General features: G+C 37.5%; 1 protein-coding gene across 2 annotated transcripts in view; it reads left to right on the forward strand.

Moving 5' to 3' along the window:
• The first annotated feature begins 1,069 nt into the window (after positions 1-1,069).
• smurf1 (SMAD specific E3 ubiquitin protein ligase 1) overlaps positions 1,070-25,616 on the forward strand; it is a 47,141-nt gene continuing 22,594 nt past the window's right edge. For both annotated transcript variants that reach the window (XM_015360504.2, XM_006637242.3), the window contains exons 1-2: positions 1,070-1,349; positions 24,047-24,085. In XM_015360504.2, the coding sequence (XP_015215990.1) occupies positions 1,295-1,349; positions 24,047-24,085 (94 nt within the window). In that variant the 5' untranslated portion in view covers positions 1,070-1,294. The remainder of the gene's footprint in view (positions 1,350-24,046; positions 24,086-25,616) is intronic.

A 25,616-nucleotide genomic window follows, 5' to 3' on the forward strand; every position in this document is an offset into this window, starting at 1 on the left:
GGTTTACTCTTTGTGAATATTAAGATGCAAATCTATATTAAATAAAGCTATTTAAATTGACCTCTATATGTACTTTATGTAGTTAAATAAGTTTAATTGAAAAACGCTATGAAGCTGATCCCCGAAATAAATTAATGTATCATCATCTTGACATTAAATACGGCTGTCCTGCTGCATACAATTTGTAAATCCTTAAGGGCGTCGAATTTTCACAACAGCTGAGTCAATAGTATTTGGTAAAGATGTTTATGAGTGTACTGACGGGCAGGTTAAGGACGTTAAATACTTCTTAAAGAAATATTTGCATTACTCAATTATAACGGGTGCGTAACATTTTTTGGACTGTAGCGAATTTCAGTATATTAAATTCAATAATTCTTAATATATATATATATTTAAACAAAAGCATATTAGGGTATTTAGTATTTTAAACATCAAAACTAAGACTATTAAAATAATCCAAGCAGTCATCAAGAGTGGTATCACATTAAGAGAAAGTCGATCCAGGATGTCATACAGAACACACTTAATTTACAACACGTTAAAACGACTATAATTCATGTAACACAAATATTTCGGATGTCATTGTGTATGGGACGTTTCCATTTTGTACAGCACAAGACGTATTCTTGTACTAACTAAAAACATGAGACGTTTTGGAAATCTACTTATCGCCCTTTGAAATGGATTCTGGCGTGTTAACCAAAGTTAGGAAATTAATTTCCCCCATAATCCACACATGTAGCTATGCATTTTCCATATACTCCGAAATGTTGTAAAACGCCAATTTAAACGTATTGAGGCACACATCCCATTTCTGCACAAAGGTAGTTGCGTTCGTGTGAGTACGCCTACTTACTGTTAGGCATGGCATTGACATTGAGATTTTTACAATGCAAACACACCAAGCTTGGGGGGCGCCGCCTCTCTCTTAAGAAGTAGACGGACACGACCCCTTTCCTCGCTTTTCCTTTGTCATCCAGCCCCTGCCTCCCCCTGTCCCGAGCAGTCGGGACCGCTCTGACACCTCGACGCCACAGTCGTGTGCGTGCACGTCCCGCCGTGCTGCGCTGACGTCAGAACGCCTTTGAGCTCGAAAATGTTTAGGAGCGTTATGCGAGCTGGGAGCTTTGGGGGATTTTCCGAGAAGGAAATAATAAAAATATACCCTTGATAAGCCATTCTAGAAACACCGTTTTGGTGTATTTTGTTTTTCCCGACAGTCTAGCTTCGTGGTGAAGTTTTAATCTTAGGTCAGACCTAAGGGAAAGTTAGCTATTTCTTTTCCGGAGTGATGTCGAATCCTGGGACTCGGAGGAACGGGTCTAGCATCAAAATCCGACTGACAGGTAAGCAAAAACACCATTGTTGTTAGGGGTTTGTGTTGCAGTTTTGTCTTTTAAGTCCGGCACCTCCACTTTTAATGCCATACACCCTAGTTGTGGGTGAAGAAGCCGGGTGTTTTTCATTGGAAGCCTTTTGTGGGCAGACCCCTTGCTGCACCAACCGAGGTGAAATAGCCGTAGACCTGGTAATTTCTCTACCATTGGCGATGAACCAGGCTTGCTGGGATCTGCTGTTGACGAGGTTGGCCCACTTTTTTGTTTCCTGCGATTTGGCAGAATTCATTTGTACAATAAGGACTTGCAAACAAACGATCTGTGCACGGGATGTAGGTGCACACGGCCCAGGATCACATTTACATCGGCCTCTTACAAACCTTTTTTTTGTAACTTTTATGCATTTTTGCTGGACATCAGCATCAGTTGCATATCGTGAACACCTTGCATTTATGATCGTTTCCGCTTTAATGCTGTCATTTGCCTTTGCAATGTATTCTGCTGTCTGTAAATAAATGGAAGGGACACACTGTGCACAGGCGCACTCGGGCGGTGATGTCGCTTCCTTCCTGCCTGATTAGAGCGCCTGCTAACCCGTCTGTCCTTTTAATTTTCGAAGTGCTTGACTGATTTCGCTCCGGGGAGGAAGCTGCTCTGGCAGAGCCGGGATCGGAACCGGATCAGCCCTGCTGTGCAGAGCGGTGAATGATTTGCAGGACTAGTTCAAACTCGGAACTGCCGAGACGGAGGCAACAAGCTGACGCTCAGACCTGGCAGCCTGCTTTTGTGTGAAGTGTGTGTCTGCACTGTACATACATGTGTATGATCTAGGCCTGTCAGCTTTGCAGCCTGACTAAAACAGAGACCATGCCCATTCAGTTCCACTTAACAGAAATCTGTGGCCAAGTAAATCGGTCTTATTGTTCTCCAAATTAGATATATTCCCGATTGTCGGCGCATTTTTCCCCGAACGGATTACTAGGGCTGAGGTGCTGTAGAGAAGCTATGGTCAATGCACCAGTCTTCTGTTCCTGTGGGTCCGGAGGGTGTCAGCACTGTCTACTAGTACTGGAATCTGAATGGGGTTTAATCGCTGTTTTATGGGCCCTTCAGCTACAGTACATGTGAAAGACTCTTACAGACTACACTGCCGTTTTCCTCTACGTGGGTAGTTGCTACCATTGCTATGCAAACTGCGAAGCTTGCGGCCATGAACCCGAGATTCAGATTCTCATTATTATTTTAATTGTTTGTCTTTTAGAATCTGACAAAGTGCGTTAGAATTTTGTTACGGTCTGCGTGGAGTGTTAATGTGAGGCATGAAAAATCCCATAGGTTCATGTAGTGCACTCTTAACCCGGACAGACTTGGCCTGCAAACTGGGGCGTATTAGGGGCAAAAAAATGTTAATCGTAAAACCCAAAGCGTTTTATGGTTTAGCTTTGCTTGTCGGGTTGACTCTTTGTTTTCTGTCTAGATCCAGCGACAGGGGTGGAGAATGTAACTGTCCAGCTGATAACTTAAAAGTTCACGGGTATTGGGGCTGATGGAGCATTCATTTTGTTTGTCGTCATTTTATCTTTTGGTCACAAATATAGAACTGTCAGCCCATCTTGTACTTTAGCTTGAATTGTTTTGATGGCCGGTTTGTGATTGACAATGATGCAGTAAACTGGCTTTACAGTAAGAATCATGAAGTTGTTTCTCGAAGCAAAGTATAGGCTGTATTGTAGCCTCCTAATGTCACCATTACTTTGTCATATGAAAGATGAAAAACAAAAATGCTGTACTCGATCAAAGATATCCAAGTTAAGAAGTGTGTGTATTTCACCATTCACATTCACCATTCATCATTATACATTATTCATTTACACAGAAGACCATTGGTTGCTGTATAGGCCTAGAGCTTTCAGTCACACAGTACCTATGAAAGACATGGGTTGTTTCTGGATTATGTTGTACTGCAGCTTCTACTATAACCTCAATCAAACTTTCAGCAGAGCATTCAAGTTTCTAGTCGTTAGTACGTTACTGAAGCTATTTGTGTAAAGAGCTGTAAAAAGCGCCGTCTGTAAATTGATTTTTTAATTGCCGAAGTGGAGACAAAAACACCTTTGGAGAGTGACAACTTCGAATAAATTCTGAATTCCATTGTTCCCATACCCCTGTATGGAGAGAAGATAGTGTTATTTAATTTGTTTTAAGTATCTTTGACTTAGTCTAATAGGAAGAGGCTTTTATGTCTAGCTACAGTTACATTTTGATTTTACAATCTAAAATTAGATTAAATGATTCTTTGTCATAGTTTACCAGTGTTACACAGGGGCAACCTTTCATGGGGATGTTTATTTGTTTTTAAATCTTGCAATAATGTCATTTGAGTTTAGTAATAAGTAATTGGTTAAGTATTAAGTGCCCAAGCTGTTTGATAGAAATATTGTTCCCTCATCAGACCGTGGCTCTTGTTTCTTCAGCTGACCTTACAAGAGTTCATGGGTGAATAGTTCCTGAAATGGCTGTGATTTTGTTGTTGTTTTTGAGGAGCACAATGTGTGCCGGTCAATGGGAGGCAGATTGTGAAATTGCAAGGGCTGGAAAGATCCACACTATTTACAGTTACAGCCATTTCCATTCTTCAGTCTTCACGACGATTTGAAAATGGAAATTAAACGCTTTAATGAAAATTACTGAATAAAAGTAATCTCGGCTTTTTAATAGAGCGGTTTTTATTTCAGAAGTGTGTTAATGGTATGGACCTTGTGTGCCAGTTTTAATTAATTTTTGGTTCTTTGATTTTACAGGATTTAATAATCTTCATGTTGCAACTCTCAACTGTCTTGATGTAATGTGCAATAGCAACCAAAACAACAATCAACAGAGTGTATTAAAAAGGTACATTCAACAGCATTTAAAAGCTAGAGTATAAGAGCCAGGGTTTGAATGTGGTGAGGCAAGATTAGGTGACTTGGCTATGACTCTTTGGTAAGATCTCAAGGCAGTTGTAACATGTGAAATGTACAATAATTAACATCTATTAAATGTATTTTAAGTTTTAACGCATGGAAGAACTGTAAGATCTCAATGCTTTGCATGCATTATCGATTATTCTTCTGCTTTACTTTAGTTAGGCCACTCTTGAAATATTTTTTTCTTCTGAAATAAATTCTTAGTGATTCTTAACACATAGATGTTCTGTGGCTGTTTTGAGCAATGCTATTTTATTGTGTTGAAATATGCAGAATTCCTGTTCCTAGCAATGCAAACATCACACTTCATAAGTGTTGTAGGGATCTAGACTAATCCATCAGTTCCAGCTGTGTTCAACCCCCCCGAGCAGATGAAAGGAATTCTAATTGGCTGTGGAATGTCTGGAGTGTCATGTAACAATGAGCATGAAGCCATTACACTGGCTGCTGCAGTGTTTAGTCTCCCAGTTATTTTGCCTCATCAGTCCAGACCTTGTTCTGGGAAATGTTGCCCAGGAGGGTCGGTTTAGTCTGTTAGACTAAATGTTACAATACCCCTTGTTAAACCCCTAGATTCTGAACTGAACATTTACCGTACATTGAATTTTTTTGTAGCCTAGTCATTTTTAAGATTAACATTCTGCGGACAGCTTTTGTTCATCACTGTTAAGGAGTTATTTTGGGGGGAATGCAAATATCCAAGCATGAATTTGCTTCATATAGTCCAACTTTATTGTTGTGCTTTTTAATTATATACATCTGCATAACATAAAATTCGAAGGCAGGCTTGTAAGGGGTTTAAATTTAAATTTATGCATCGCATGGCCTGCAAGTAATGTTGCATTTAGCATTGTAAAAGCCTGTGCAAATGACTTCAATTACAGTCTTGCTGAAACTGCGAAAGGGAGTTTTTTAAGTGCTGAAATCCTTTTTTAAGAGCTAGGAATAATGCACACAGGAGGGATACAAAATTTAAGTTGCAGGGAGAAGGTTATAAAATATATCCTGATTTATGTGAGGGGATTCACAAGGGTCACACAGTTTGGTGTGATTTTTTTTTTTGTGCGCACCTTGAATTTTTTTTCTGTAATTTATATTGTTTTATATGCGGTTACAAATCTGGTGGAAAATGAGAGCCTACAAGAAATTGTATATGGCCAATCAAGCGATCTTCTGATGTTGTTAGCTGGAATTTTGCATAACAAACAACTGTCCTCTGTAATTCAGTAAACGTTTAGATGATGAAAAAAACTAAAGTTTTGCTTTTTACGTCTGATTTCTTGCCATGTGACATTTTAATCGGTAGCACTAGAACAGTATTAACTTGATTAGCTTGTGCAAAGACAGTTGTCTTCAGTCAAGAGTGCTCAGTCTCAGTTGTTGTTTCTCACTTCTTATTGCTTTATGATGTGCTGTTAGGTTGCCATTTAACACAATTTCCATTGAGCCAGTGCTCGTAGTGTATTGTTAATGGAAACAAAAACAATGTCTGCAGCCTTTTTCAGCAAGGACCCCTTTTGTGATGCCGGATAGGTCCTGACAGTTCATGCACTGCACAGGCTGAATTCTTTAGAAAGACACAGATGCCAGGAGAGATTGAATTATAGTGTTTTTAGAATTCCTGCTCCTTTTAGACAAAAAAAGTGTCTGTTTCTTTCTGATACTGTATGGAATTTCAATTTTATAGTTGCTGACTACAGCAAGGGAAAACACTAAAGCACATTTTTGGATCACTGTGTTAAAAAGAACAGAGAAAAGACACATTCCCTTTTATTTGGATGCTGGCAGAAAAAAAATGTTCAAGTTCCTTAGAGCAATCTGTGTTCTTTGTATTGGATCTTATTGCATTGCCTTCCTTAATTTTCTGATGTTATTACAGACAATAAAGTTCTACAGCCCCTTTGACCTTATAACTGACCCAAACTTTGTGGTAAACATACTGGGCTTGTTTAAGTTGTGCTTCATTGTGGTATTGTTAACCTTTGGTACTGGTCTCGAATTTCTACTGTATGCAATGACCTGCAGGGCATAAAGGACACTGATGTCTCTTGACACTCTGCTCCCCCATTTAACACTTAAACGTTTTGAGTGAAATTCCTGTTTGTACCTCAAAGATGCTGCTGTTATCTGTCTACAAATTTGCAGACTATTGTGCAGAATTACTATGTGTTTTTCATCTGTAGAAAACAACTTTTTCAGTCATGACCATATTTGGTAATTAGGTATGGTAAGATTCACATACCTACTATGTAATAATTTTATGACTTATTTAAAAATATTTCCAAGAAAAATATGTTTATAGATAGTAGGCACCCATGTGCTTTATAACTTCTTGCAACTGATTAATGGCAGTCCAACAGATAACACCGAAGGTATAGATTTTCCATTGCAAAAACACTGCAACAAGTGTTAGTCATACAGGTGAAAAGACTGCAGGATGTATGCTGCACCGCAGTCCCTGTTTATACGTGATGTGAGGATGCTCAGATGTGATGTGTTACATAGTGAAATAAAATGACAGAATAGGTATAAGAAGGAATTTTGTTGAAATTAAAATGAATTATGGGATGTGTTCTGTGGAAAAATTCCATATCAAGAAATGCACACTTCCTTGTTTGTGTATTTAAATTAATAATAATAATTGCTTACACTTATATACCTCTTTTTCTGGACACTCCACTCAAAGTGCTTTACAGGTAATGGGGATCCCCTCCACCACCACCAATGTGCAGCATCCACCTGGATGATGCGACGGCAGCCATAGTGCGCCAGAACACTATCAGTGGGGAGGAGAGCAGAGTAATGAAACCAATTCATAGATTCATTCAGCCTTTCCCTTTCTTGGTTTGCATTTTTTAAAAACAATTTAGACAATTGTTGATATTGAATTATTTTAGGGTAAAGTAGATCAATTTACAGTGATTTGAAATAATGCTAATTTTAATATATCTGTGTGACATTACATTTTTCAACCTTTGTGTTTTAAGTTGTAAGCTATGGCACAAAGGAACAAGAACAATATCTCTCACCAGACTGTGAGCAACCACTTTTATATGATGTATGTAATATATGACATGATGGAAAATACACCTGATCATGTGTGATGCAGCAGTCAGTCAGCAAAAAAAATATTTACCAGTAAGATAAAGTGCAACGTTGCACTTTATCATAAGATTTGATGATTTTGGTTGGTATGAAAGAAAAAGGGAAGAGTAAAATTTGTGGATCAAATGTTAGAAATTAATTGAGGCCTCATCAAAGAGGCTTGTTCCACAAGAAAATTACATGAAACTCCCTGGCTGATTTCCAGTGTGATCACTATTAAGGAATATTTTTCTCTATATAAAATGCTGGTATTTTGTTGCATTGCAGACACTAGGATAAATGTAGTTCTTCATTGGCTTTATGTGTATCATTTGTCAAGCTTTCCTCTTATGTCCAAGTCCAGTTATATAGGGGCTGGCATTGTGGCAGACCACTCTCGACAGGGCAGATTCATAAAGAGACTCCACTCCTGCTTGTCATGGGATGACAGTTCATCATTGCTAACCAAACTACCTGTATGTGTCTGAGAGGTGGAAGATGGAATACCTACAGAAAACACTTATAAAACATTTGTGAGAAATGCAGGCCCTGGATTTGATCCAAAACCTCAGAACTGTGAGGCTGTAGTGCTGACTGACACACCATTATACTGTACATTATCATTTCAAATAAAGAAGTCTAAATGGTTAAACTCACCTGAAGAAGACTCCACGGCTGAAACGTTGTTTCCTTTCTTCTTTTTTTCAGCATTGAATAAACCTATTACTTGTTCCTAAATGGAAAAAGATAATAAATAAATCAGTAAAGAGATAATAGCATTAATTTAGCATTAGTTTAAAACCACTTATCATTAAGTTATATAGTTTACAACTCAGTGTTAGTAGTCTCTTGTATCTCATTAGGTATATTTGTTGTTAGTTGTTCAAAGCATTCATTTTAGCTTCTTATGCCAAGTATTAAATCTGTATAAAGGAAGACTTTACACAGACGTTACTGAGTATAGAGAAATAGTGGGTTGATGTGCTGCCTTTCTGAGCGAATGGGTTGTTATTGCCAGTGTATAACAAGTTTAGGCTGCATCTTGTATTTCATAACACATAATAATGTAAAAAATATTCTTGATGTATATGCTAATATAAAGGCTTTTCTAGTTCACAAATTATAGCTCACCGTTTTGTTGAACAATTTTGATAATCCTCTTTTTAGAATGGATTTCATAGATTAGGCCAAGCTTTCAACTTTGGTTTAGTGGATTAAAATGGAGGGCGACTGTTTTTTTTATGAAATATAGGCTTGGTAGCATTTGTCTGTTTTTTTTTTCTTGTCTGCTCACAAGATAAGTGCTTGTCTGAATCATTTGGCTTTAGAATTCTAAGTGTAGTTTTTGAGGAACTTTATTTCTCTTGGGATTTTGTGTTGTAATAGGTCAAGTTTATCGAATCTAAGCTACTGTGGAATTCCTATTTGAAGTATTAAAAGAGGCTTGATCCCCAGTGCTTTGCCATTCTAGTTGTTTGCTTTTAACAGCCTGTAAATGTGCAGTGCTTGACTGTACAGTGGTGCTGTTTTATGCTCTATAAGTAGGTTTGGTATCAGGTGACTGCAGAAGTCATGAAAGTAGGCAAATGCTGTTAGGAGGCTTTGTACAGTTAGCACAAGGTGTAGCCTAATATGTAGACAAAACAGACTGGAGGCATGTTAAAACAAGAAAGATTGCACAGAGAAGGCCAGTGAATTAATGTGGAGACAAACACCTTATTTCTGGAAACCCTCAGTTTTAAAGTAACTGAGTAACATTTCCATAACGTATTTCACTTTCTCTATGTCTCAAGGTACTTTTTTAAATGTGCTTACCTGTATGGTGTTGCAGTAGAAAGATTTGTCGATGTAATCAGCTTGTTTTTTTTCCCCGAAAGTAACCTAAATATTTCCTCGTTGACGAGCACATTGCTTTCGAGAAATCTTAAGCTGAATTTCCGTATGCCTGAAATTGACTTCATTTTGAATTGCAGTTGTCATGTACGTACCAGTTACTGTTTTCTTGAATTTAGTTTTCATTAGGTGATGTAGTGTTTTAGATTTTATGAATACTTCAAATTTTCTTCTGTCTTGAAGTTTTATTTTCTCTTGTATTAGATCTTTGTTTCAACACTTCAAAGGTTAATTCCACTCTGAAAACTAAAAAGAAGGAATGATATTTCGATTAAGTCTTCTTCACAATGGTGCCATATTAATAAACTGTAATACTAATATGTGCCTTTTGTTTCCAGAATAAAATATTTTTGTACAGATTAATAGAATCCTTGTTTCTTGTCACTAATAACAGTCTTGAACTACAGATTCATTAAACATTTTTTTCGCTTTTGTTTTTGTTTTAAATCATGGGATTTCAACGTGGCGTCTGGAGAGATTTTACAAGGAATTTCCCAGAAAATAACAAACACATTTTACCCTCAGTGTCTTAGTGTGTACAATCAACACACTTAACACTTGGGATCTGTCCTGGCAGCTTGTTAGATTAATCTACAATTCTGCATTTACGTTTTGAGCATCGAAAGACACATTGCCTATAATTCCAAAAAATATGGTATAGTTAATATAAGAAAAGGTCTTTTGTAGCAGGTGCACTGACATTTTACGGATATGACATAGCTGAATTCATGATGTTTTTCTTTATTTGTCATCACCGTTACTTGGCCACAGTGATGATGGTTGATGATCAGGGGAATTACTGGCAAAAATGCAAGGCTATCAAGTGTACATGGCCACTCCTGGAAGTAATGCAAGCTGTGCATCTTCTGTATGATGTGTGCTTTGAACCACGTTGCAGATATTTTCTTGAGGGGTTCCTTTCTTCCGTTCCTTTTAAAGGAATCTCATTGGTGTTTGTGAAAAGGGACCCACCAGCCAGAGAATGCTGAAAAAGCCTAGAATACACATCTCATCAGTGATCAACATCCCATACAATGGCATCACCAACTGTGATTGGCAGGTTAAGTCAACAGACTGCCCCTTATCATGCAGAACTGCCCAACCTTTTAGCAGCCATTGGCTCCTGTTGGGCAGCATATATATCCAATATACACCTTTATAACACACTGACTGTGAAAAGCCATATGGTTTAGTACAAGTTATTTGTAACTTTGTGATATACTGTATATACAACTTCTCAGTGCAGTTACTTTATTTATCTTAACAGTTGCTCCTATATTTCTTGTTCGTAATCATGTTGATACTGTAGCTCTTGATGGGGACAAAGTCTGCTCTCGGTCTTTGCCAGTGAGGTGCCTTGGCTATCAGGCTAGTGCAGTCTTACAGCATTTAGTATCACCTGCACTTTCCTTTCCCATGACGAGTCTTTTTTTTTTTTCCCTGCTAACTTTCAGAAAAGCCATTGTAGTACACGGTCATGTTAAAGGCTATGGGTGGTACAGTGCAGGCATGTCAAGTATGTGACTCCTCTGACATTCCAGCGCATGTTGTGCAACTCAGCTGGCAGAAAGAGAGGGGATGTGGTTAGTTATGCAGTCTCCAGTGACTGTCTGCTGCCCTACCCTTGGTAAACTGACACTATTGATTGGACTGAAATCATTAACTCCACTGGGTCGATAGAAGCTGTTTCACAGAGGGAGGGGGGATAACACATAACGTATACCTTAATTGTAGTGTTTGTAGAACAAAATGTCAAAAAGTGGAACTGTACAGTTTACTCGTAGCTTTGTAGAACAAGTTTGGTGTCGACTAGTGATTTCGTAAAGGAGAAGTGTTGTGGCTGCCCGCTGCCCATGTGAGCTGCATGTGGTGCAAAGTGAATCACCACTGATTCAGCACTTGTGTAGTTTGAGAACACATCAGCACACAGCGCAGTTTAGAGAACGTCAAGCACAGATAGAGGTTTTAACTGACAGAATTGTCCACTGTAGTTTATTTAAAAAGGTTACGGTACCTCAGCCTGCTGCAACTTTGGAATTAAAGTGGTTGCAATGGGTACATTGACAGTTAAGCCTGAGCAGTTGACTCATCTTTCAGATATAATAATAATTTCACAGTAAGCCCAATAAACAGTCAGCAGCTGAGACATCTTATAGCAGTGGATGGCATCAGTGAAAGGTCATTGTAACTGGATATGGTTAAGACCAGTTGTGATGTGTTTGAGTTCATTGACCTTTTGTGTTGCCAGACAAGAAGTGAAATGCAATTATTGCAACCTTCTGTCTATAGTAACAAACCTGTAAACCATATGGTGAAAAGCTGTCAAATGAAAGCATAATATGACTGTATAATGTGGGATGCTTAAAGGTGCACATGCATTTGATTACTGTATCTTGTACTTTTTCTAATCAACATTTTTACTAAAAAATGCAAGAAATATTAGATTTTACTTAATATTTTAAAAGAGAAATCATTTTTGCAACTTAAAAACATTTAATTCAATTGCCCCCATTTAAGAAGACACCTTTGTGTTTAATCTTAATCTTTGATGGCATATCTTCTTGGTTTTACGGTGTTGCTGGTAAACACTAGATGTAAAAAATACAAGAAATGGCTGTTTGCAAAGTATCTATGCAAATGGTTTAAAGGAAGAAATTCTTTAATGAAGCAGTGTTCCCATTGAATATTTTCAGTGTTCAGATGGCAAACTTGCTTTTGCAATCCCAGAAAGAAAACTTTTAACTCAGTGTGCCAAGCATTACATAGTCTGTCACACACAACTTAAGTCATGTAGAGAGTATATATATAGATATACTAGTGATCTCTAATTATATATTCCTCTGTTGGCTCCATGCAGTATTTAATAGTATACAGTGAAGGACATATTAATGTGCATGAGGTGATGAGGGGTATACATTTACCAAGTAGCTCTTGTGCATGCTTTGAACAAATTGATCTATATCTGACCAAGGGTGCACTACAATACTTTTGTTCATTTTGTTTGTTTAAAATATTAAGCCAAAGTTTTAGAAATAATAGAGATCACTTTAAGTTTTTTATTAATTTTAAGTTAAAAGGTCAAATGTAATGAACCTCAAATTTCTAAGAAGAATGAAATATTGTCAGAGACTTATTTTAGTTTTGTTCCATGTCCCAGTGTCTTGTTACAGTATGTGTGGTAAGCATTTCACACTGTGAAACCACTTTTGAAAAAGATGTTGGTGATATTGTCTTCAGCTGTCAGGTAGCTTTAGTTTTGAAAACTGAAATTAAATGGCGTAGTGCCTTAGGTTCAGAATCTTGCAAACAATCCGGTTCAGAATTGCTTGAATTATTTGAAATTTTGGAACCATACTGTGCTGAAACCTTTCAATGAAAATCTAATTTTCTTCAGTGGCCTCTTTACAATCTTCTAGAGTGCAAGATTGATTTCACTGCAGTGAAATGTGCTGTAGTAGGCAGATCCATACAAGATTTGCAGACCTCCTTGGACATCAAATACAGACCAGCATCCTAAGGATTTTTTGCTTTGTGTGGAAACTCTATAGTGCAGTGACTCGATTATTCTCAGAAATCATGAAGGGAAAATGCAGACAGATTAATGCAGTACAGCCTCGAAAAAGAAGGTTTTATCAATTAGCTCAGTAATATACTGAGAGGCATTTAAATGTTACAAATGATTGTTGGGACCAATAGTATCTGTTGCGCTTTCAGAAATGCAATTATTGCAACCTTCTCTCTATAGTTACAAACCTGTAAACCATATGGTGAAAAGCTGTCAAATGAAAGCATAATATGACTGTATAATGTGGGATGATTAAGCTTGCACATGCATTTGATTACTGTAGCTCATACCTTTTCTAATCAAAATTTTTACTCAAAGAATACAGGAAATATTAGATTTTACTTTAGTGATGCAAAAAGTTATTAATAGTTTAAAAGAGAAACAGTTTTTGCAACTTAAAAGCATTTAATTCTATTGCTCCCCTTTTAAGAAGACACCTTTTTGTTTGATCTTAATCTTTGATGGATTTTCAGTGTGCTGGTAAACACTAGATGTAAAAAATACAGGCAATGGCTGTTTGCAAAGTATTGTATTTGCAAAGATTAAAGGAAAAAATTCTTAAATGAAGCAGTGCTCCTGTTGAATATTTTCAGTGTTCAGATGGCACGCTTGCTTTCACAATCCCAGAAAGAAAACTTTGAACTCAATGTGAAAATATTAACATTTTGCAGAATGCAGCTCTTCTTTCAAATTGCTTAGTATGCAGAGGAAGGCATTGTCTTGCAGCTCGAGGCAGAGACAACAGTTAATAGAAACTTTCTTTACATTGTCTTTCACATAAAATCCAAAATATCCTTCTGTGGGCTTTTGTAGTCTATAGTACTGCCACCCTTTTCTGCTGTTTTATGGTTAGGTGAGGAAATTAACCAGAGATCATGAGAATTAAATTGATTATTACTGCAAGAATGTTAGCCAGGCCATTTTGTGAGGGTGAGGGTATGAGTGTTAAATGACTCCAGGAGGGAATCGGAACTTGTGCTGTGGGTTCATGTTCTTCACTTGCCTTTTACCCATCTCGTTCATACGAGTTGATGCCAGGACTATTGTATGAAATTTCATTAAACTAGAGGCAGTAGAAGTCCTTTTGTAGAACTAGGAATATTTTTTTGTTCGGTTTATGCACATGAAAAAGCTGGCACAGTAAGAAAAACAGTAGTCAGACTGCTGTGTGAGATCTTATCAGCTCCCATTGCATTCTTTTGTCGACCCTTAAAAGGTAGTGTATCATTGATGATTGTGCACTCATTTGTACAAACCCAGATTGGATTCAGGCTTCTTCTGGGGCACTCTCCATGTGTCACAGTTTTTATTTTTAATATTAAGGCTGTTCTTTTGTACAGCAGCTGTCCTGGTTTGAACTTGTGAGTTGAGGAAATGCAGGCTACATGCAGCTTGACTATGCAACGTTTTTAAGGGGGCTGGTGAGGGTCAGATGTGAAAAAGTGTAATAAATTATCCACATTTCTGAGTCATAGGCAAGGTGAACAATGCAAAAGAAATCTCTGTAACCACAAAAGGAGAAATATTTCAGAGCGGAGTCATGCCTAAGTTTTGTTTTTTTCCATAACTGTTTATGCATGAATTTGTAAGCATTTTGAAAGGGTTGGCCTAAGCTTGAGATCAACCAAGATAATGCATGTGGAAATGTGTGCCACTCTAATGTATTTATTTTACAGGATGAAAATAAGATGAGTAAAGATCACTACCAGTTCATGCAAACAGAAACTTGAATAGTAACTGTATTCTCAGTCACAGACAAAGCATTTTTGATATGGGATGTTTAAAATGTATATTTTCAAAACACTTTCCATATCTTTTTAGAATCTGCTTTGTGTTAGCTTGAGTTTGGACAATGGTTTAAAATTTCTGTCGGTTCCTATGATTAATTGCAAATACACTTGCAGGAAGAGGTACAAATTTGACTAATGCATTACAGTGGCATTTTGTCACGGCTTCATAAGTGGACAGAATTGTTGTCTATTGTGTTTGAACATAGTATTGTGCCTCTGAGGTATGTTTTCTCATTGCTACTCCATAATTTGTCAGCGGAATGGAGGTTTAAGTGACTCATTGGCTGGAAAGTCTTATGCATGTCTCTTCCTCTCCCTCTGTCTCTGTAGTCAGTTTGTTGTCCCTGACTAAAAGGGTAAATTTCCTTCCTCGGGGAATTGAGCGGATTCAGTAGGAGGATGGATGCTTATTGACCCAGTGAGTATGTGCCTTAGGAAATGTCACATCTGCTCGTTCACACTAAGTTACCCAGTTTTCTTAGCTTCCACAGAGAGATGGCCCAACTTTTACATTAGTGATTTAAAAAAAAAAACTTTTAAAACCCTAAATGGGACTGTGCAATTCTGAACTTGCTCTCTTATGGCTTAAATTTACCCCACAGTTGGTGAATCCACATCATTGGAATTTAGCAGTGCCTAGAGATGGTTCATGAATATTTCGCGCATAGTTTAATTCCTGTTTCTTCAGTTTCATTGGAGTCTACTGAACTACAACAGTAACGGTAACAGGAATAAGGCTGCCATTCAAGTTTTTTTTTGCTGCTGTAATTCAGCCTTTCAGAGTAGTGGAGGAAATGTTTCCTTATCTGAACTGTTATGTGCCAATTGTCAAGGGTCAGCCCTGCAGTTGTTCTGTAACCTATTGCTACCTTTTAAGTTGTCTCTTATCAAAAAACATAGCCCCACAGATGCACAATCTCTAGGTTTTTATTTAGCCTCTTTATCAAGTAGTTTGGTCTGTCCAATGGGAAATGCATTCCTGTATTTTTCAAATCTGTTTTTTTTCCTTTTATTGGCAGCCACACTGATCTTTATACTGTACTGATAAACCTCTGTTCATTTTACATTGTATTCCTGGTCCTTTTAGGTTCTTTTTAGCTTACTAGATTGAACTACCATAAATAAATTAGCCCAAGCTAAGGTTCTCAAAGACGTACTACATATGGAAGATGTTTATTGATCTGTAATTGCATGCCTTGCAGCGCATTTGGAACTACTGTCAAAGTTTCAAAATAAATGTGGTGTGGTGTATTTGGAATAAAAGATAATACATCTGAATGTACCATAATATTTGGAGCACAGCATTTCAAATGATATTTTTTTGCATGTTGCCTTGTAGGGAACAGAGTCTGAACGTGCCAGAAAGTTCAGGAGATTAGGACCAGGAAGTACAATGTAAAGTGACATTTCTAAACAGAGGTTATCAGCACAATATAAGGGTGAGCACTTCTGCTAATAAAGGAAAAAAACAGAGCATTCTAATGCAGAATCTAAATAAGGGACTGGCGAACTGTAGTGATGTTGAAAGGCATGCTTCCACTTCCTCGTGGAGTTTGGTGGTGAGGAGGGGGTGTAGGCCGTGACCCAGTGCACTAGGGCAGCCTCTTGGCACTCAGACTCTTGGCTGCAGTGGCCACAAAGCCCCTGAAGGTGAATGACATGCCCCATTGGCTTCCGTCTCGGACGAAAGCTAGCCAATTATAGAACTCTATCGAGCACCAACAGTAAAATCGCCTAAGAGAGGATATGGGCTATAGCAGCATAGCCAGAGAGATTACATATACATAGTGGTAAGGCATTTCTATAGCATGTATTTCAGCCCAATGCGTTTTCATTTGTTTATTGGATTCTCACCTCTGCGACTCATAATTTGGAAAAACAGGATTTGTAGAAAAAAAGCCCATAAAACTAGATATCATAACCATAAACTAAGGGGAAAGACTGAGCTTTGAAAAGTTTCTTCTCCTATTCCTGGCATTGCCAATGATAACTGACTATCGGACCATGCCAGGACCATGCCAGACGGTTTGGCATTTAGTCAAAGCGCATCGGCAGGATTGTTTGCAAAGCCTGAAAGCCCCCTGGGAGAGAGCTGTGAACAAATAATCCTAAACTGATGCTTTTACAGTATGTGGGTCCTATGTTATTGTTTTAGTGTTTGTTCTGCCTTTCACCCATTTAGGTTAAACACCCTAATAGAAAACAACAGAGCCAGAGATCTCATTTCCCACTCTTCACTTGAAATCTTGTTCAGTCCATGGTTTCAAGGAAAAACATTTTTTAAGCAGAGGAATAAACTTCATTATGACCTATATTTTAAATTTAAGATGCATTCAATATGGGCAGATTCTGTCGAGCAGGTTGATATACTGTACTGTATGCAGTCTTCCCAATAATAATAATAATAATAATAATAATAATAATTGCTTACATTTATATAACGATTTTCTGGACACTCCACTCAAAGCGCTTTACAGGTAATGGGGACTCCCCTCCACCACCACCAATGTGCAGCCCCACCTGGATCTTCCCAGTGTATTTCATAGTGTGACTTTTCTGTTCTGTTATTTAATGACAGTAAATTAATTCTGTGGTGATAGAAGTCGCCTGCCCAGTGACATTTCTTTGTATTTTTAAGAGATGTTAGTGTAATCAATTTTCGTAAAATCATAATAATGCTAGAATAATTTGAGTATTTTTTGAGAACAGAATATTCAAGTAATATTTTTAAAATGTTGCCTGTATGTAGAGTACTGCAGTGATTCTTGCACTCCTATGGAAGGTATGGTAATCATGCACTCTTGACAGAAGATACATTTGTTAATTACTGTGTACAGTACACCCTTGCCATTTGCAGGGATTATATCCCTGAAAATCCACATGAACTACAAATCCATCCATCCCTTTTCTAAACTGTTTTATTCAGTACAGGGTCTCAGGGAAGCTGGAGTCTATCCAGGCAAGCAACAAGCACAAGGCAGGATACATCCTGGACAGGACGTGAGTCCATTGCAGGGTATGCACAGACACACGCACACCAGGGCCAATTTTACAGAAGGCATTTTGCCTAGCGGTATGTCTTTGGACTCTGGGAGGAAACAAGAGTACCCAGAGGAAACCCAGACAAACATGAGTAGAATGTACAGACTCCAAGCAGATAGCACCCCAGAGCTGCAAGGCGGCAATGTTTAGCAAAAAAACAGAAAGTAGGTAATATGAAAGAGAAATGGAAAATTCAATATTTCAGGAATTCGGTGTCTGTGCTGTGGCAAACCGAAATTAATTTAGGTGGCATAAAATTACCATGACAAGTCATGTAATTAGTTGAGTGTCCCCTGTCTTATAATAGTGGCTATTATAGTGGTTCACATGATTTCAGAGTTTTCTCAATTAATGAATTGTGGAATTAAATATTCAGTCATGAAAACTCAGGAGCTTTCAGTGCAAACAGGGTTAAAATGAGAAACATTTGGCAGGCCTTAATATCTCTTTCACTGTGGTAGACTTGATCAGTAAGAAATGAAAGGCATCCTGACACTGCCACGATAAGGCTGTCCCTCCAAACCGAGTAGTTGGTCAAGGAGGAAACCAGTTAGTGATGTTGCTGTGAGGGCAATAGCAACTTTAGAAAAGTTCAGTGGCTGAGATGAGAGAAAATGTCCATGGCTCAACAATATCCTTCCTATTACTTCAAAAAGGAGAAAAAAACCTCTAAAATTCTGGGGGTTTGCAACAAACATCACCTGAGTGATATTGGAAACTAATACTTACGAAATACTGGTAAAGCAAAGGTTAATCAGCATTGTTCTTACCATGAAGTCTCCAATTACATTGTAATAAATAAGGCTAGATACAGTTCTCTCCTGATAGTTCTAGTTTATAGTATGATCTTGGACACGTTTATTAGAAAAATCATTTTCAGCCTTGTGGTTGTCTGATGGCAATTCTCAAACAACTTTACATTATAAATACTACATGTGTATCAAGCCGTCTTTTCTTGTTGGAGGTATATCTTGGCTTGCACCTGTGGTCTCTGATTAATGTTCCATTAAGTTGCACAGCCTTCACTTGTCATGCAGGCCCACATTTCCCTGACATTGATTCAAATATCGATGGATGTCTCCATCTTTTTAATGATAGAATCGTGGATAGGACACACATATAGAGCATTTCTAGAAACACGTTTTTATTTTGTCTTCATATTTCTTTCAACAAGCAGCCAACTTGTTGATCCCAGCTCTCTCCTTGCTGAATATATGCAATAATTATAATAATAATAATAATAATTGCTTACACTTATATAGCGCTTTTCTGGACACTCCACTCAAAGCGCTTTACAGGTAATGGGGACTCCCCTCCACCACCACACATCAGCTATCAGTGGGGAGGAGCACAGAGTGCCAGGACACCAGGACACCAGGGTTACACCCCTACTCTTTTCAAGAAGCACCCTGGGATTTTTAATGACCACAGAGTGTCAGGACCTCGGTTTTACGTCTCATCCGAAGGACGGCGCCTGTTTACAGTATAGTGTTCCCGTCGCTATACTGGGGCATTAGGACCCACATGGACTGAAGGGTGTGGGCCCCCTGCTGGCCCCACTAACACCTCTTCCAGCAGCAACCTTAGTTTTTCCCAGGAGGTCTCCATCCAGGTACTGACCAGGCTCACACCTGCTTAGCTTCAGTGGGTTGCCAGTTGTGCGTTGCAGGGTGATATGGCTGCTATAAATTCATTTTATTGGCAAGACAAAATGTTCCTGTTTTCGCCAAACATACTACCAATTGTTTTTCTTTTGGTTTACATTGACCCAGATAAGGACACCTGTAACAGAAATATAAGCAGGTCCAAAAGGTGAGCTGAGTGGAATAACTTTGTGTGACAAGAGCAGACTGTGTCTGCGGTTTATCTACATCATCCTACCGTATGTGGGCATGCTGACCTGCAGTTAGTCTAGCGCAGGGGTCATAATTCGACAAAAGTTTGCCTCAATAAATTTAAGCAAAGGGAAACCCATGAATGGCAAGCATCTATTGTACCAGATGTTTCAGAACAAATTTGATCTTTTCAGTGAAGCTTTCCAGTTTAGTCTGAACAAGCTTGTTCTAATCCTCTCGATAGTAAATAACTGTAATTAGAAACCAGTGGGAGCTGAAAGTCAAATGATTGCTTTAGTTGCAGTAAATACCAAACTACTAGATAAAATGCAATATAGTATCCATAATTATGGTTTTCTACAACCTTGCGTATTGTATCTCCAGTTATTTCTCCTAATGGTTTCCCATTTAATCTTTATGTAATAATGGAAATTGCTGCTGCAATAGAAAATGTGGGGTTAGGATTTTGATAGAAGGGTCGTTTTTTTCTATACATCTCTAAGTTCAATGGCAAATATTTTTTTCTAGGAACATAACAGGCTAGAATAGAAGAATGTGTAATCATGTGGAAAATGGGAGGCTTGAGGTCAGAGTTGACAAATCTGAATATCTGTTATTCCTATAATGCAATACACTATACAAATATTAAAAATACTGAAACACTGAATGAAATTGAAAGTCTCAGGAAAGGTTCAAGAATTGCTAAATTATATTTATGACTAGGCAGATTATTATTATTATTATTATTATTATTATTATTATTATTATTATTATTATTATTATTGCATATATTCAGCAAGGAGAGAGCTGGGATCAACAAGTTGGCTGCTTGTTGAAAGAAATATGAAGACAAAATAATAATTATTGCTATTATTGTTGTTGTTCTTTTAAGTGGGAAAAAAAACAAAATGTTATGTGAGTGCCTGTAATCTTAATTCATTAATGCATTTTCTTCCAAATTTTCTTCAAATATTTGTTTATAGGAATTCTCTTTCAGGTTTAGATTCTGAATTACATGATTGCCATTTTATAATGATTGGATTTAATAATGGATGAAATTCTAATTGATTTCATTGGACATGAAGAATTGTAATTAAAGGAATTGGAATGATCTGAGTAGGGAATTGAATTGGAGTTAGTGGAATAAATCCAAGTTTGATGAGTATACACTCTCTTGTATGTTTAAATTTTGTGTGAAAGTAATTATCCAGTCAGATTGATATTCATGCTTTTTGCAGTGTGGAAATTTTATTTTAGTTAAAAACCTATAACTGGGGAGGAAATGGCACTTGAATAATGGGTTTGATGATTCTGCCTAGAGGCCTGTATTCATGGTATGTATAATAAGGATAGGAATAGCGATAAATCAACAAAAAGCACTTGTTAATCTTCTTGGTTTTCACTCATGATATGAGTTTTTTCTTATGACCTTTATATGAAGTGACTTGTTACATTTCACATAGTCTGTGAAATACTACAGTGTTATACCATACTAATGCCTAAATGTTATAGGAAAGATGATTAAAGAACTATTATACCCTAATGTACTCAATGCTACAAATGTTTATAATTTTTCAGATTAAATAAATAGGGCAAATAATTACACTTGGCTAACTGTTGATGTTCTCCTTAAATCTTAAAAATTGGATTTAATCTGATCAAAATAAAAACATCAGTGTTAGTCAGCATGGACTTAAATGTAAGTCTTCATCTATTTAAAAATAAAAATGTAAAATTAAGTGCAGTACAATATTACGTGTGCTACAAAAGATTTTTTACTTCATTACAAACAAGTTTTCGGGGTTACTGGTCTGATTTTGTTTTGAATACGTGCAAACCTGTATATAAGCTTTTTAAAGGACATTGAACTAACTCTTCATGACAGTTGTGATTTAGCAGATTTAATACTTCAAGCATGTATAAGGGACACCTGATTTTGGAATTGTAATCCGACCCATATAATGCATTTGTGTTGCAGTCCCAGTTTACAGGTATTGGATGTCTCTCACACAATGTAATGATATAATGAAGAGTTTGTTGTGGGGGTGTCACCATTTAGTAGATAAACAATATGCCATGACTGAAGCATATTTGAATTTACATAAAACTGCACTTAAATGAAAAAAATACCAATAAATATTACCAAGTTTATCAATGTGTAAATGACCAATATACATTGTGCTAGCACAATTTATAGAGGAAGAGTTATGTGTTTATGTGGAGTACTTTAAGTATATACATAGGCTGCTAAATACTGACATAATGAAGCCTATTTAGTATCTCGGAGAATCCAGTAAAAAAGGCATAAAGTAACAATAAGTAAGGCACAGTAGTGTAATCTTAATTAATAATAATAATTACTTACACTTATATAGCGCTTTTCTGGACACTCCACTCAAAGCGCTTTACAGGTAATGGGGATCCCCTCCACCACCACCAATGTGCAGCATCCACCTGGATGATGCGACGGCAGCCATAGTGCGCCAGAACACTCGCCACACATCAGCTATTAGTGGGGAGGAGAACAGAGTAATGAAACCAATTCATAGAGGGGGATTATTAGGAGGCCATGATTGATAAGGGCCAGGACGCCGGGGTTACACCCCTACTCTTCACGAGAAACGCCTTGGGATTTTTAATGACCACAGAGAGTCAGGACCTCGGTTTTACGTCTCATCTGAAGGACAGCGCCTGTCTACAGTATAGTGTCCCTGTCACTATAATGGGGCATTAGGACCCACATAGACCGCAGGGTGAGCGCCCCCTGCTGGCCCCACTAACACCGCTTCCAGCAGCAACCTTAGTTTTTCCCAGGAGGTCTCCTATCCAGGTACTGACCTGGCTCACACTTGCTTAGCTTGAATGGGTTGCCAATTGTGAGTTACAGGGTGACATGGCTGCTGGCTAATTAAAAACACGTCAATATTTCAGAATCAAACAGGCAGAACAAGGATCTTAAAAAGCAAAGTTCTTATACAGGTGGATGTAAGTTGCGCTTCAAGTTGTAATACGGGGTCAAAAGAAATACCAAGATCTCTAGCTTCCATTAATGCTGTGCAACAAATTGAAGTCTTTAAGAAGCTGATGTTGGGATCTTGTTTTAGTTTTGCTCAAGATCTGTTGCGTCCATATACTATATCTATATCTATACTATAGGGCTGGGCGGTATAGATGGTATACCGGTAGAAATATGTGCCACGGTATGGATTTGGCTATAACATTTATACCGGTAGAGAATGGATTTTGATGTTTACATAGATTGCGGCGCCACCATAGTCGCAGAACAGGGTTTGGAAATTTTTACTATTGAGCCGTCATATTTTAAAATTAGGCCGTATTTTAGCTCCAATTATGTCATTCTGAAAATATTCATCTTGCTGATATTTGGACATTTGGAAATATTCAGAATTTTTTATCTTCGGTGGTTCAGACGTCTGGTTTATGGCGCATCTGAGGTCATTGTGGCCAATAAAAACACGCTGTCTTCCTCTTCCCCTTTCCATGAACACAAACGCACGTGTTCAGTGTGCTTGTCTGCAAACACAAATATGCGGAGAACTGGAGAAAGGCAGCGTTAGCGAGACGGGAACAAGTGACAAAATTGTTGAAAAGAAGAGTGCTTCATTGGTTGTTTGGAAAATGGTTTGTGTTTGGAAATTGTCTTACTGGCATTTAATCTGTAACCTGAAGTTACAGCCATTTTAAGTCTTTGCTCAATATACATACTGGGAAAGAAATTATTTATTAATACAGCATGAATATTTTCTCTTTTAATTATCTGTTAGGTAAATGTCAAATTGTATTAAGTAAGTGCACTTGCACTGCATTACTAAGACAGTTAAATGAATATACTGTAGGACTTAATCCATGATCTGTCACCCACTGAAGTAGTATGTGAAGCCAATAAATACAATTTAATTTGCAGACACTCCAGAGAAATTCATGCTAAAAATGTTTCTTAAACATCAAAAAAGTAATTGTAGTCTTCTGTGAAATGTGCTTGAATGCCTGGCTGGTCAGGTAGATGGCGAGTTAAGACTGGGTAAGAATGTCACAACCACTCAGCAGGACACATGAGGTTATAAGTGTTTTTCATAAAGAAGAGATGCAAGCTGCTTTTTATTCTGCTTTCTTCCCTCCTCAGGGGTCTGTCTGGACTGAGTTTAAATGATGTGCTCTGTTACTTTGTTCGTCATTTGGGAGAATAAATTGGAAGAATGAATAGATTTGTTGTCCAATGAGTAGTAATTTTCTTCTAGCGAGATTTTCTGAGACTGCAGGAAAGGCAACTTATTTTATGTTCAAAGAAATACCTTGGAAAGGTGGTTCATAAATGGAAAATTAGGATTTTGAGATGTTGTATACAAATAATTGGAATGTATTTTTGAGAACGATTGTGTGCTGCTGCAATCGCCATTTTTTGTTTTTCAAATAACATATTTAAAAGGGATAAAAATAATTCATTTTTAAATTTAAATTTGAAATCAGTTTAATAAAATGGTGCTAACTATTTTTTTTCTTCTCTTTTTAGTATTATGTGCCAAGAATCTGGCAAAGAAGGATTTCTTCAGTAAGTAAAATCAATCCAACCTGATCTTTTCATGTTCTTTTTTAAATTGTTACACAAATGGCTATTTTCTTTATATTGTAAAGAGTTATGGGATATATAATATACTCAAAATATAAAATTATTAAATCTGTCTAAAAATAAGAATTGGATGAGAAAGGGGTCAAGATACCATAGTGCTATGCAAGCAAATCATAAAGTTAATAATTCCACCCCGTAAAGTCAAGGAGTACTGAGTTTTAGGTGGCAAGTGTTGTTTTTTCTTCAGCACAGTGCAATAACCAGGCCCAAACATGGACAGCACAAGTACTTCATTAATTCATTTAGTATTTCACTACTAAATATATGTACAATTCAGTGAGTAGCAGAGGTCTGCATTCTACTGACATTATTCTGCCTTCTACAGAAAATCCCAAAGTTCAGCCCCCCTTAACAGGCCAAAGGGGAATCTGTCTCTAATTAAAAACCAAGCCTAACCAGGATTAAGTCTCCTTGTCTTAACAGATGCTCACAAATGCATGGTTACAGTTCTTCCTACTCTAAACAAGGTGTCACTCTAACAGTAGAGCTGATTTACACCTGTAGATTACACAGCAAAGGAAATCAGAATTTCCAGATAACAACGTGTCATAATTGTAAGGGTCAGAAGTCCTGTGCGTTCAGAATACCTGGACTGAATCTGGTTTCCACCCAAAAGAAAGGGAAAACTCTCATATTCTTCTTGTGATCACGATGATGATGTATGTTGTTCCTGTCTGTTCTGCTTCCTTTTTATGTTTATCCTTTCCTGACACCTGTTTTGTCCTCATGATACATATCGTGGAGCTTGGCATAATGACCTCACTGGAATACCAGCTGGTCACTCATAAATATTGATGTTCAAGTATGCCTGACTTTATGGTTTAACTGTGAGTTTCTCCTGAGCTAACTAATGGTGCCATTCCTATTGTCATCTTTAACTTTGGCCAAGGCAGCTGTGTAAATGCACCAAGACATTTCTCGTTGTGTTTAAACCGTCAGAACAAGGTAATTAAGCTGAGAAATGCAAACGAGCTAATCCAGCTGCTCCCCTTACTGCAGCGATATGTCATTTCCATCCACTTTTAAGTCGTAAGAGAATTTTTTAAAAAGAGGTGGCTTTCACTTGATATGGTGTCATTAGTGTTTTGTGAAGAAAATGGTTGATGGCTATTGAATTTATGAAACTGGATATGATTAGTCACAGCTAAAGTTCAAGTGTGAATCCGTTACACGTGACTGTAATCACAGGCCTGAATTTTTTTCATGACTTCTGGGGAGAAGTAACTGCATGACGACTTGGTCTAAGCATCAACTTGTTTGTATTTCAAGAGCAGCTTGAATGGTTTAACAATTCTGCTTGTACTTGTAACAATTACATATATAAGACTTTTCTGCATGGAAAGGTATCCCCACCTGTTATACAGGGCCCTTAAGACTTATGAAGTCTTAAGGCTATGAAGTGACAAATCATATAATCTTTGTTAAATACTTATTGTCGACAGATTTCACAGAG

This window comes from Lepisosteus oculatus, chromosome 19 (assembly GCF_040954835.1).
Source record: "Lepisosteus oculatus isolate fLepOcu1 chromosome 19, fLepOcu1.hap2, whole genome shotgun sequence".
In the NCBI taxonomy this organism is placed as follows: Eukaryota; Metazoa; Chordata; class Actinopteri; order Semionotiformes; family Lepisosteidae; genus Lepisosteus; species Lepisosteus oculatus.